Raw genomic sequence first — 13185 nt, 5'->3', positions numbered from 1 at the left:
TTTAATGCAACCCGACTCCATCAATATGCTCTCTCCGCCGAATTATGTCCCTGCTTTCTCAAATATATTTTTTGTTCAGTAATACACTCTGAAAGCTTGGGGGCACCTTGTCCGTACGCTGCTCTCGGGGGCGAGCTCCTCCAATGTGTACGTGCGCGCAAGTGTGCGTTTGAGTGAGTGAGTGAGTGTGTATGCGAGAGAGAGAGAGAGAGCGCGCGTGTGAGCGCCTGTGTGAGCGAGAGAGAGAGCGCGCGTCTGTGTATGTGTGTGTGTGCGTGCGCGCGCGTGTCTGCCTGCTCTGCTGTTGCTGCCCTTTGATCCCTGCATTAGTGTTAGTTAGGGGCTCGGAGACACACTTGCACCGAGAGCAGCCATAGTCAAGACACGGCAACAACAACAGCGGCACCTCCTCCGCCTGTGTGTTCCCATTCCCCCAACAATACACTTTAAACCGAGCAAAGCCAGGTGCACGACCAAGTCCCTGCCATCACTGGCGCCTCCAGTCTCAATGGGAAAAACCTTTTTTCTCCTTATCCCTAAACAAGGACGAGAATGTGATTAAAAACGGGGGAAAATGCCAAGGAGGAAGCAGGAGCAACCCAAGCGCCTGCCTTCACGTAAGTCGTTCGCTCGTTTTGTGCAATTTTAACGGCTCTCCGTGTGTTTTGCGCAGTAGTTTAGGGTTAAAGAGGTGAAACAGACAAAAGACTCGGCGTAGGTTATTTCTCCCCTTTTTAGGTCCGAGCGAGGCAGCCATGTTGTTGGCGATGGGTAACGTTAGCCTAGGCAGTGAGTGGATAAATGATACGTGGCTTTAATAAGGGTATAATCGATAAAGGTCCGGTTCCGCTAAAGGTTGCGGTCAGTTGGCATATGTGTCGGTTGTGTGTGCGTGTGGGGCGATAACGGCCGAGCGTTTTCGGTAATGCGTTCGCCTCCGCTAGGTCGCTTTTCGGGTAGAAAGGGGAGGATCTGGGAGTCTGGCCGCAATAAAATGAAGGGTCAGTCGGATCAGACGAGCCAGACTCTGGCTACCCGTACTCCAGTGTTCCTAGTTAGCAATAGCGCTATCTAGCAACGCTCGGTAAACTTCATTTCGTCGGCAATAAACGTCCAACTTTCGCCTCATAGTTTTTTGCGGCTCCCCAGTCGTAGAGACGAAAATTCTTCTCGCTTGTTTGTCATCGACTTTTTTTTTATTTTTTAAAGTATGGTTAATTTCTCTTTTCTTTTTTTTTCTTTCCGAGGCAATGCAATTTTTCCTCTCCCCCCTACCCCTCCCAGTCTGCATGCAGGCTGTGTCAGAGCCATGGTCGGTCACCTGAAGTTCAGGGTTTTTCCCCCCTTCCCTTTTGCAGCCATTCATTGCAGACAGACTACGATCAATAACGCGGTTAGAAAAAGGAAACGACACTTGTGCTTCTTTACTACGTTTCTCACGGTAACGCCGTGCAAACGCCGCAGAAAGCCCATTAGAGAATCTCGTGCTGAAGCTGAATTGGGAAGAAGCTCGTTTTTTTTTCCTTTTTACTTTTGTGTGTTTGACCCTACCGTGTCTTGGATGTTCGTATTGTGCCTTTTATCAGTCCAGATAATGAAAAGCTGCAGTGACATTCTCTGACCACTAGAGGATTGCTGGAGACGTTAGCGTGGCCGATGACAACTATTATTAAAGGGTTTATCCAAGAGTGGCATTTAGTCTGCTCTTAATCATTCTTGCCCAACACGTGCGTAAGCAAAAGAGCAGAATTAGTCATATTAGTATGTAAATGTAATGAATAATGAGTGATTCATGTTTACATCAACAGTGGCTTGATGCATTTGTCTATATGGCACTGTCTTCTTCTTCTTCTTCTTCTTCATCATCATCATCATTTCTTAAATGTCAGATCCGGGGAGCTGCTCGGCCTAACCAGCACAGATCCCATTTTCCTTTTCTCCACTGTTAATATTAACTGATCTACTGTTCAGGTGTTTGACCTAGGCTTGAACTTGGGGAAATTGCAGCGGTTGGCTGGGAGGCATAGAGGTGGAGACGAGGTGACAGTGGGTGCAGGGACTGTGTGTGTGTGTGTGTGTGTGTGTGTGCGCGCGCGCGCGCGCTCCGGACTTGACTGACAGCGAGTCCTCGCTGATGTGCTGCATGAGGAGTGTGTAAGTCACATGGATGAACCGCGCAGAAGCAGGGTCACGACGTTTAAATGATAAGAATCCACTTCAGCCTGCGTACTATCACTACACATCCTAGAGGGAGGGTGTCTTTAACGGTAGTTGTGCAAAGGCATGTGTTTTGCCAAAGTCTTGTGTGTCATGACGTGTGTCGAGCGCTCGCCGTAGCCCTGAAATGCAAGCAGTGACACATTAATTTCACACGTGAGGTGAGAGTGACCCTTTTCTGTGAGGTGTATTCATCAGTTTGCTCTGCCATTCTCTCTTTAAGAAAGGTTTCAGATTGGGGGTGGGGGGTTTCTACTGTACAGCCCACTGTACTCCTACGAGCTTATACTCGGCTTTTCCTGGAAATAAGAACACGTCTGTAGTCCTGCTCAGGTGGAGTGACTCACTTTGTGATATATATTCAAATAAATTGTATTTTGTGTGTGTGTGTGTGTGGGGGGCGGAGGGCTGCAGCACTTGAATATCTATTAAACCATCTCAATTTTTGCATTCTAGACTTTGAAAGAAGCAGCAAGGTAAAGGCACTGACTTTTAAGGATGGAGTTTGTTAGTTTAAAATGTAAATATTTGGTATAGTGTGTGAATCGAAATGAACCGTTCTATCAGACGAGCGGTGAGCTGATTAAAATATAAGATCCAAGCAGAGGGGAATGAGAGGGGTTGCTTAAGATTTGTGATTTACGACAACCGGTGTTTTCAGAAGGTGCACACGGTTTCGTGATAAAAGCTGTTTGGCACAGTGTGATTATGTATAGTCTGGATCAGCAACACAAGATGTCCCAGTATTTTCTCTCTTTTTGAGCACATCAACCTTTCAATTAAGCCGCTTCGTAATTGGCCTGCAACAAAAATACTCTTCACCCACGTATCTGAAACCATGCACTCCCGTGTAGGCACTGTACTGGAGCACTGCTGTGCCTGTTCCTGGCTCTAAATGAAAGCTGCTTTTTTTTTTCTGATTTAGGAGTTGTTTCCCTCCTCAGTCAACAAACTGTCACAGAAAAGTATGAATTTGTCAGAAGCTTTTTGCGCTTTGTTTTGGATCTTCCCACTCTAGAATGGAAGTGTCACCCCATGCCATTCGCTGTCAGTCTGTGTGTTTTTCATTATTCAGCCAACAACACCCTAGTGGTGTGCCAGCCAACGAGCACAATATCGAGCTTCAAATCTCTTCATCTGTGGTGAAAAAGGGCAAGCTAATACACTGGCTTTAATGCTGAAGGTGCTTTATCTTAGCACAGACCCAGATATATGGGCTGTGCTGCCCAGTGTGCAGTGTCCTATTGTCTGTGGCACAGCTTGTGAGTGGAGACTATTCTTTAAGTGCGTGTGCATGGCACACACATGTGAAAGTGTTATGAAAGTGAACACACAACCTCTTGTGTGTGTGTGTGTTGTGTCTGTGGGTACATAAGCTGGCTATGGAGGTCACAGTACAGTATGGCGCCTTCACTCTGACAAGTAAACATGACCTTTGGTGCCACAATGAAAACAGCCATTCTTTATGACCTTGTGGTGTGTTATTGTGTGTGTGTGTGTAATGTTGCTGCCTTATTACTTGCGATTCAAAGTTAGGTTAAAATGCGTAAAAGTTTGGATATTTTGCATGTGACTTTGTGCATTCGAAAATGTGAGAAGCAGCATTTTTGCCGCCTTCTGTCCCCAAAATGTCCATATCCCAGCTTCCGCTTTACTCGGATCACCCGCTCCGCACCACCTCGTGCTTCTCAAACAATCAAGAAGAGCCACATCACAAAAAGCACCGTCCTCAGCGACTGGGGAGGAGCCTTCTCCGTCCGCCCCTGGTTATCTTCAGCTGAAATGGAGTTGCATTGGACATTTCTAGATCTAACTCTGCTCGTCTTTGTCAGCCAATAGCTGACAGACTGGGTGGCTCTGGAGCTTACTGTAATGGCGGGTCACTGGCTACCTTCCACTTGCTATGATTATAATGACCTTGGTGGGGCTGGGGCTTGAAAACATTGGATTAAGGGGAAAGGAAAATGAGAGGAGGTTTCCATTTCGCTCTTGGCATAAAATTTGTGGGGGAATTTCTGCCAAGAACACCCCCTCCCCAACACACACACACACCCTAACATCACCACCGCTGCCCCTCAAGTTGATGAGGCTTGGGTGCACTGGCGGCGTCGGGCGAGTAGAGCTCAAGCGAGTAATGATACACAGCCTTTAACTTAGAAATGAATTATAGGGCAGGGGAAAGGTGGCGGACGCCTCTCTCGCTGTATAGTCTTTGAGAGAAGAGAAACCACCTTCTTCTTCTTCTTCTTCTTCTTCTTCTCCTTCTTCTTCTTCTCCTTCTTCTCCTTCGTAAGCAAAGAAGAAGAGTCCAGCTTCCTTTTGTGTTTCACTTAATAGTAACAGAAAAACACTGAGAGTGATGCGAGTTTGGGCAAGGTTTAATGGGCCTGGTTTCAAAGAAGTAACTAAGCCTCAGGGTGAGGATCAATATTTATACCAAATGTTAACCTTATTTGCTGCTTCAGACAATTGGCTCAAAGCACACAGACTACAAAAAAAGAAAAGGAAAAAAAAACATTTCTTAAGAAGCAAAACTCTGTGTGGATCTGTTACTTGAAAATAATGTGAAATGAACGCGCTGTAAAAAATTCAGTTTCACATCCTGTTGAAGGCATCATTTGAAATGCTAACCGCTCTTTACACAACCAGGCTAATACCTTACTGAGTGGGTTTGTTTTTTTTTGTTTTTTGTTTTTTTTGGTATTATGTCTCCCTTAGATTTTGGTTATGTTTGTTACTCGAGAACATCTGAATGCAGGCATGTCAATTGAAAACTCCTAACACTCGGGTTCAAGTGTGTTGGTCAGTGTCACGTTGGTAAAGCACAATGGAGATTTTTTTTTTCTTCTTTTTTTGTCGTTAATTCAGTTTCTTTTCACTTTAATTGGATTTTATCACCAATACAGAAATCAGAAATACAATACTTTGAGACACAAAACCACGAGCCTGGATTTCCTATGACTTCTTTTTGCAGTAAATACAAGTCTGGGCTAAAGCAACATAAAGACACACAGCATCACAGAAATTCATTTTTTTGTATGTGTTGGGACAGAAGATGAACAATTGTGCTGAGATTTCTGGTGATAATTTGACATGTTTACGAAAGAAATCTGTTTTCTTGGAAGACTGCGTGCACTTACGGTTACCTAGACTACAGCGTGCTAGTCAAACCAAAACTACAAGGCCTGCTTGGATCTTTGTGGATTCATAGCTAGTTGAAGCACCACACAATGACAAGTGGTGGGCCAGACATAATCCTTTTGTGTCTAGACACACTCACACAAGTTATGCAGATTGTTATATTACCTCGCCAAGTCTTTTGAGGTTTCACGACCCAAGCGTCTGTGTGCATTTTTTTCTTTTTTTTTTAATTAATGGAGGAGAATCATGCAAGTCGGTCTCTTGCATACTGAGAAGGGCTATAACAGTACCAAATGCTAAAGGTTGTAAATACAGGATGATTTGCACTTGAACTTCAAGCTCTTGCTGGGCTACAATGATAAAGCATCATGTACACATAGTAGTGTGACTGGAACATCGTCAGTAATGACGTTTTTATGTTAGATGGTGAGACTGAGTATCACCGTATTTGTGCAGAAAAAATATTAGATTTTTTTTTTTTTTTTTTTTTTGATTTAGAAAAAGAAAAAGCTCCCCAAACTTGGACAGTTTTTTTTCCTTGTGGTAATGCATTAATGTGCAGTCTTGGCCTGAGTTATAGGAGATTAGAAGATATTAGAGTTTTTGAAGATTGAATAAATATTATCCTTTTTCCCCTTTATTAAATATGTTTGAGAAAGGAAAAAGTCCCGTGCCTTTTTTCTGCATTTGAGTGACGGAGAGAGACGGGAAGCCCGGGGGGAAAGAGCGGGGTAACGACTTGTAGTAAAGATCCATCTGGCTGGGAATCGAACTTGGGACTTGGCTGACGGACGGTTTTTGTGCTCATGTGATACTCACCCAGTCACACTTTGGATCTCCCCCAGCTGGTTTAATACAATTCAGCGACATTTTTAGCAGAAGAACTGACAGAGAGGCGTGCCGCTCATAGAAATATAAAGACTGTTTAATAAAGAGTAAAGGAATGCATTTGACCAGTCACAGTAAACAAGCATTAAAAAGCTTACTGTTCGAGCCTGTGGTAAGTTAGGTGTCTTAAAAATAAATTCTGGTACAGTGTAACAAAGTTTAGTTCAAATTGTAACACAGGAAAAAAAAAACTTGATCTGAAATGGTCAACTTGGAAAGGTTTTTTTTTTTTTTTTTCAGATGTGTGTTATCTAATCATTTCAAAGTGCTTTCTCTGAGCAGAGAGTCCTCTGCAGCACAAAATCAGTAGTCAGCCTAATACTTCAGTACAGTACCTGCCTGTCTGCCTGGTCACAATCAGAACCCCCTCTGTGAGGAATGGAAGTGCCTCAGCCTTGGTAACGATTTTTCCAGTGTTGACAAGTCACAACATGGAGATCTACAGCTCGGAGAGCAGCCCTTTGGCTACGCAGAGCCCTGCTTGCACTGAGTAATAGCAATCTCACAGGAGTAGCAGGCTTTCAGCTGGCAGCAGTTCATACGGAACAGCTCGCCGGTGCAGCTGGGAAAGACAGAGCAGAGTGGAGAGGGAGAGAGGAGCTGGTGGTGGTAGCAGCAGTGGAGATGGAGGGAGGGAGGAAGTGGAGAGGAAGAGCTGTTAAGAGCTTTGGGCGGTTTCTCTGTTGTTGTACCACACAAGTGCATCCAGGCCCTGCAGGACAAGCCTTTAACAGGCATGAGGGATGGAGAGCATGAGAGGAGAGGAGGCGGCGGCGGCGGTGGTGGTGGTGGAGGAGGAGGAGGAGGAGGAGGGAGGTGGTGGTGGTGGTCTGGGGAGCCGAAGCTGGCTAGTCGTGCCAGACGCTCGCTCTAAACAGGGATGTGATTTATTGTTTGCCTCTGTCTCACGTTTCACTCCTAGAAAGACACTTAAATTGCGTTGTTGAGAGATAAAGTACTTCCTCAATTGTCTTAAAAGAACGACCACCCCCTGCGGGCTGTGAAGAATTTTTTGAGCATGTGGTACATCATTAACAAGTGCACCAAACTGGGAATATTTTTGGCACAAGGTGGCATCTTGATTTTGTTTTTCGTCTGTGGATTCCGCTTGGTTTATTGCTTCCTTTTTTCTTTTTTTTTTAACTGTCTATATACAGATCCTACTGCTTATGTATATTACGCATTAATTACTTACAAAGCTGCCTTTTAAAACTCTGTAATTCAATGTACGTATATTTCCTAGTGGGCTGGCCAACACGTTGATCTTTGTCACCCTTGCTGAGTGCACTCGGCACGGCACAGTGCTATGGGATGACCTCACTTCCTGTGTGGGTAGAAGAGGGCAGGAGGCCTCGTGTACACACACACACACACACACACACAGACATTCTGAAGCACAGCCTGGCTTCAGTTAGCCTTCAGCGCACCAGCCAGGCTAACCCCTCTCCCTCCATTTGGCGCGGACGCGTTTCGTCTTTGCGCATTTGGGCAGACACGAGCACGACGCGGGCTAATGTCTTTAACTAGCTGGTCTAACAGCTGTGTGTTTACAGCTTTTTGGGACATAGGATCAGTTTTATGGGAAGATTAAAAGTACAGAAGGGGGGGTCCGTCACAGACACAGGATAGTAAGACCATAAGGCAGTGACAGCTCTCTAGGGAAACAATATATCACCTCTAAAAGAGGGTGTGGAAGTGTTTGACAGTGGGATAAAAATCCAGAGAAGTTAAAATCACTGATGTGATGGCATCTCCTGAGAAAGACATTGTCAGGGCGGTGTTAGGTTATTTACGATGTAGTCGTTTCATCTTCTGGCGTATTAAAACAAATATCTTGCCTTTCATTGTTAACCAAGGGCACATGCTCACTTGATTCCGACCTTACAATTCTAAAGAGATTAGCAAATAAGTGGATGTTTTTTGAGTGCAGAGTCCAGTGGCTTATGGTTCTTTTAAAGAAGCCAAAACCATAAGTAGAAACAAATTAAGCTGGACAAAGTAGTCGAGTCAAGTTACCAGCGGTCGGATGTGGGAAGCTAAAAGACAGAATCAGGTGGCTCAGCTCATAATTGCCCGTATGTTCCCACACCCCACCAGTGTTTTGACCGAGGTCCATGTTGGTTCAGATTGCCATGCCATTAATCCCTCGTACTCTACAGGGGAGTGGTCAGCGGCAGATGTATTTGCACTTCCTCCAGAAGGTTTTCTAGATTAGCCCAAATCCTCCCAGAAAAACCTTTTTAAAACCTCATTTGGCACGCACAGTCAGACTTTGTGCTCATAGCTGGCCAGAGAGCCGTGCCTCCCTCTACGTCTCATTCTCTCCGACTCCCCTGATATTATTATTTTTTGTTTTGGGGTTGTTTTTTTTGTTGTTGTGGTTTTTATTTTTATTTTTCGTATCCCTACCTTGTGGTTCTCGCAGCTTAGCCCCACATCGATTTTTGGACTGGGCAGTGTAATTGTTTGGAAAGTCGGTTCTGTCATTTGCATGTAGCAAGCAGCCACTTTTCCAGTTTCAGTGGTTTGACCTTGTTGTACCTGCCAGCCAGAAATGAGATCATCAGAAGAGTAGACGAGAAGCTGACATCTCTCCTCCACCTACCCGTGGCTTTAAGTGATGGTTGTCATAGCAATCATTATGCCACAGAACAGACTCAGTGGGTGAAGGATGGCTTTGAATGCGGCAGCCTCGGGTCACAACCTGGTTATGACAGAACAGATAGACCTATGAGGGTTGGTTGCAGTACACACTCTGCACAAAGTAAACAGCCACATACAAACCTTGTGAGGTTCATATGGATTTCAGGTCGAGATTGAAATTATTAAAGCAGTGCCACCCCCTTTTTTTAATGCCACAAAGAAAGAGAGGCAGGTATTGGTGTAATGGAGAGGGGGAAGAGCAGCATGGGGCGAACAATGCCTCTCATTCCCATCAGCTGCCCTGGCCAGCATTTAACATGGAGATTGGAAACGGAATAAGCCCCCCCCATTCTCCCTGGACCTGCATGTAAATGAGGCTAGCGGTTAGCATTTCCTGCTGTGCTACAGCAGTTCTTCTCTCTTTCTTGCTCCTCTCCCCTCCTTTTTCTTTTTTTTTTCTTAAGTAATGGTCTGAAAGTACTCCCCCTTTTCCTGGGTAGGAACCGGGACCAATCCTGATTAGTGTCCCTGTCCTAAGTGACAGGCTAAAATCCAAGCAAGCACTGCCTTGGGCGCCTCTGCCAAACAGCCTTCAAACCAATACCACCATATAAAAAAAGACACCCCCCACCACCTACCCCCCATTCGCAAGATTCCCTCCCTCCTCCTCGCTCCTCTGCTCATTCTCCCCTGCCGTCCTTTCTGAGTGTCTCTAATAGATGCTGTCTCCATCGCTCTAACACACTGTCCTCTCACATACATGCATACATGCACATATAGAATTACCTGTCACTCTTCCCTCCTCTCCACCTCACACCAGAGCTTGCTTTGTATCCCTGGGTGGACTGGCTGCTATAGAGCCAAGTGTCCCTTTTGCCAGTAGGGTGATTTACAAACAATACATGGACGCTGTACACACTCCCACCTTCCACCCTCCTACACTCTCTCACTTCTCTTCCACAGACACACAATCACCTCTGTGAGGAGCTTCAGTATGCCAGAAAACTACGCAGCAGGGTGATGGCCTGTTCTTTTCACACTTGTTCTAAAGAATGTACCCTGGCTTCTTCTGAAAGTTAGCGCAACACGCACGCCTCGGTTTGAACGAGGTTAGTTTGTTGTAAGCGGAAGAAAAATTGGTGGCGTCTGACTTGTGTGTCAAGTGGCTTATTATTGGTCGTTTTCAGCACCACATGAAATGATAATCTGCGCTCCATTTGTGACAATTCTGCCTCATGCAGACAAGCAAATGCGTGAGGAATTTGTGTATTTCATTTGAGGAGTTGGGATGCTGTTGCAAGTTTGGAAATTGGTATACTTCAAAACCTTAGTATTTGTCACTAATTCCTGTGTACGTTATAACTGTAAACCAACCACGATACTAGTGAAAAGTGCTTACATATGCTTGAATATTTTTGCATACGTACATGCATATATGTAAAAACATGCACGTGTGGGTTCCATGTGGTTTTATGTGGCCACCAACATGTCACAACCAACGAGAGGGTATGAGGGAAGTTTCTGAGTATGAGCAACTCTTCCTCACACAGCCAAGAAAGTGTGAACTAAATCATTCAGACCGGGTCTGTCAAACATGAATCAAAAGGTCCAATCAGGCCCACTGGATGACTTTGCAAAGTGTGGAGGACTTTTTTTTTTTTTTTGTCTTCAAACTTCTCCGGCTCAAGGACCACCATCTACATATCCATTTGTCTTCCTTCAGTTCACAGGAATTACTGCTCCTAAGTGTTGGTCAGATTTTAGTGAAACTTGAGCACGTCATCACCTAATAGGTCTTTTCCCCAAATTTGATCAGTGGCACAGTCATATTGATCGTGTTGCAGGGACCTTCCAGTTTTCAAAAGAAGCTCTTCTGCTCTTAGTGTTGCTTAACCTCTCAATGGATTTTAATGGATCCCATTATTTTGTGCAATACAACCAACCGAAGCTCATCACTCTGTTTCTGTACTTCACATGTTACAATAATATGTGAATTGTGATCGATCATGAAGCGGATGATCTAAAACGTGATTGCCAGTGTGACTGGGCCTTTTACTTCACTGCACTTTGTACTAGGAAGAATTGTATTACAGGTTGTACTTTGTTTTGTAGTATAATTTTTTTTTGGGGGGGGGGGATTTTAATTTTTTTAAATTTATTTTTATTTTTTAGTCATTTTCATATATAATTCATATATAATAATTTTTATTTCTTTCAGTGTTTTTTTTTTTTTTTTTTTTAAATTATTATATATTTGCTTTATTTTGCTATGCTTGTCTACAGTAATGTAAAAGTCGAATTTCCCAGAGGAACCCACCCGAGGGATTAATAAAGTTCTATCTTATCTTATCTTATCTTATCTTATGGTAAATGGCCTGTATTTGTATAGCGCTTTATTAGTCCCTAAGGACCCCAAAGCGCTTTACACAATCAGTCATCCACACATTCACACACTGGTGATGGTAAGCTACATTGTAGCCACAGCCACCCTGGGGCGCACTGACAGAGGCGAGGCTGCCGGACACTGGCGCCACCGGACCCTCTGACCACCACCAGTAGGCAACGGGTGAATTGTCTTGCCCAAGGACACAACGACCGAGACTGTCCAAGCCGGGGCTCGAACCGGCAACCTTCCGATTACAAGGCAAACTCCCAACTCCCAAGTAAGAGGCCCAAACTAGGACATTACCCATGATCTGTCATATGACACTATATTAAGGTGGTTAAACTAAGGAGCTGGGCCAGTGTGTGTCTCTGAATTATGATGTTTGTTTGTAGTTACATCAGACTGTGTTTCTTCCAGGTGCTTTGTCATCCGGTTTGTAAATGAATGGTTTATTAAATGTGAGCATTTTCAGAATGTACTTGCTCTTCTTTACTCTAAAAATAACACAAATGGATCATTATGCTATATTTCGAACCACTTGTGATCAAATTGGGCTGAGCGCATGTGGCCCATGAACTGAAATGAGTTTGATTAATGTTGTTCTTAAGTCAGTTATTCCTAATTAAATAATAGTGATGCTGTTAAAGCCCTGCTCTTGAATTGCTTATGACTTTTTTTTTCTCCCCCCAAAAATGAAAGGTTTGCGTTTTGGCTGACTTCACATAGACCTGCCATCTGGCTTTTCTCCACAAAAAAATGGAGTACTAAATTATGGTTCATAAATTTAGTTTTTGCATAGAGTCCGGCTGTATTGAGATTAAAGCCATATTGCAGTGCCTTACCCAAAGGAGGACTACAAGTAGACTATAGCAATGCAAATTAGAAAAAAATGGTCTATAAAACAATATATTGCAACATAAAACAAAATAAAGTTGGCTCCTTCCATACCTCTTTGACCAAATAGCAATTTCGGCTTGTCAGTAGTTTTATTATTGCTGGGATTAGATGATTACTTACTGACATCTAGTTTTTAAAGACCTCAACCTGTTCAAATTTGTGGAAATTGTTATTTTGCCGTGAAATTCACACACAGCCACGCAAAGAAACAAACCACTAAATTATATTTAGGGAAACCAAACCGCAAAGGTGCTGAATAGTAAATTTGAACCTTGACATTTGGCACTTCTCTTTAAAAACTGTGGCGTTATCACATTTGGAGCAGTGAACAATAGTTATAGCTTTTGATGGTTTTTCTTATTCATTTTGTATAGAACACCCCATACAATTACTTTAACTGATAAGAGGGGTTTTGTACAGCCTTGTCAGACTTGAGATGTTCTTTTCAAATGGCTGCTTAGATTATTTACCAGCGCGCATAAAGCAGATTCAGTAGAAAAGCATGACTCATCCCTACTAAAAACACTACAAGCAAAGAAGATGCCATTCATATTAAAATAAAAAATTGGCACAAAGCGTGACAGTTAAAATCATCAACTGACCCACGGCCGCTAAGAAGTTGACACAGCCCTCTTAATTGTTTAAACCAGAGCCCTGAAAATCCAAATATCCTGGCTTAATTTCTCTTTTTTTCTTTTTTTTTTTTTTTTAAATTAGGCAGTTAAACCCTCTCCTAGCTCGAATGTCCTTCTTTATGTTGTTTTTATGTATCTAGCCAGAGTCAAGTCTATTCAAGTGGCTAGTGTTTCAGTAGCAACATGTTAAGTCAAGGACATTCAACATGTATAAGATAAGATAAGATAGAACTTTATTAATCCCTCGGGTGGGTTCCTCTGGGAAATTCGACATGGCATATTTTGCATCCATATCATAGCTTTGTAAATTATCTCAGGTTTTAATTTAACATAACATACACAAAATATCCACCACTATAGGAAGCAAGTTCATCCACT

The 13185-nt window shown here is 43.5% G+C and overlaps 1 protein-coding gene across 1 annotated transcript in view; it reads left to right on the top strand.

Annotated features, from left to right (window-relative positions):
* Positions 1-351: 351 nt before the first annotated feature.
* Positions 352-13185, top strand: part of znf827 (zinc finger protein 827) — a 75302-nt gene continuing 62468 nt past the window's right edge. The window contains exon 1 of the mRNA XM_080881648.1: positions 352-617. Coding sequence (XP_080737774.1) covers positions 575-617 — 43 coding nt within the window. The 5' untranslated portion in view covers positions 352-574. The remainder of the gene's footprint in view (positions 618-13185) is intronic.

The sequence above is a fragment of the Rhamphochromis sp. 'chilingali' genome, assembly GCF_963969265.1.
Source record: "Rhamphochromis sp. 'chilingali' genome assembly, chromosome: 4".
Lineage (NCBI taxonomy): Eukaryota > Metazoa > Chordata > Actinopteri > Cichliformes > Cichlidae > Rhamphochromis > Rhamphochromis sp. 'chilingali'.
Note: the sequence above shows the minus strand (reverse complement) of the source record. Positions and strands in the feature narration are given on the sequence as shown.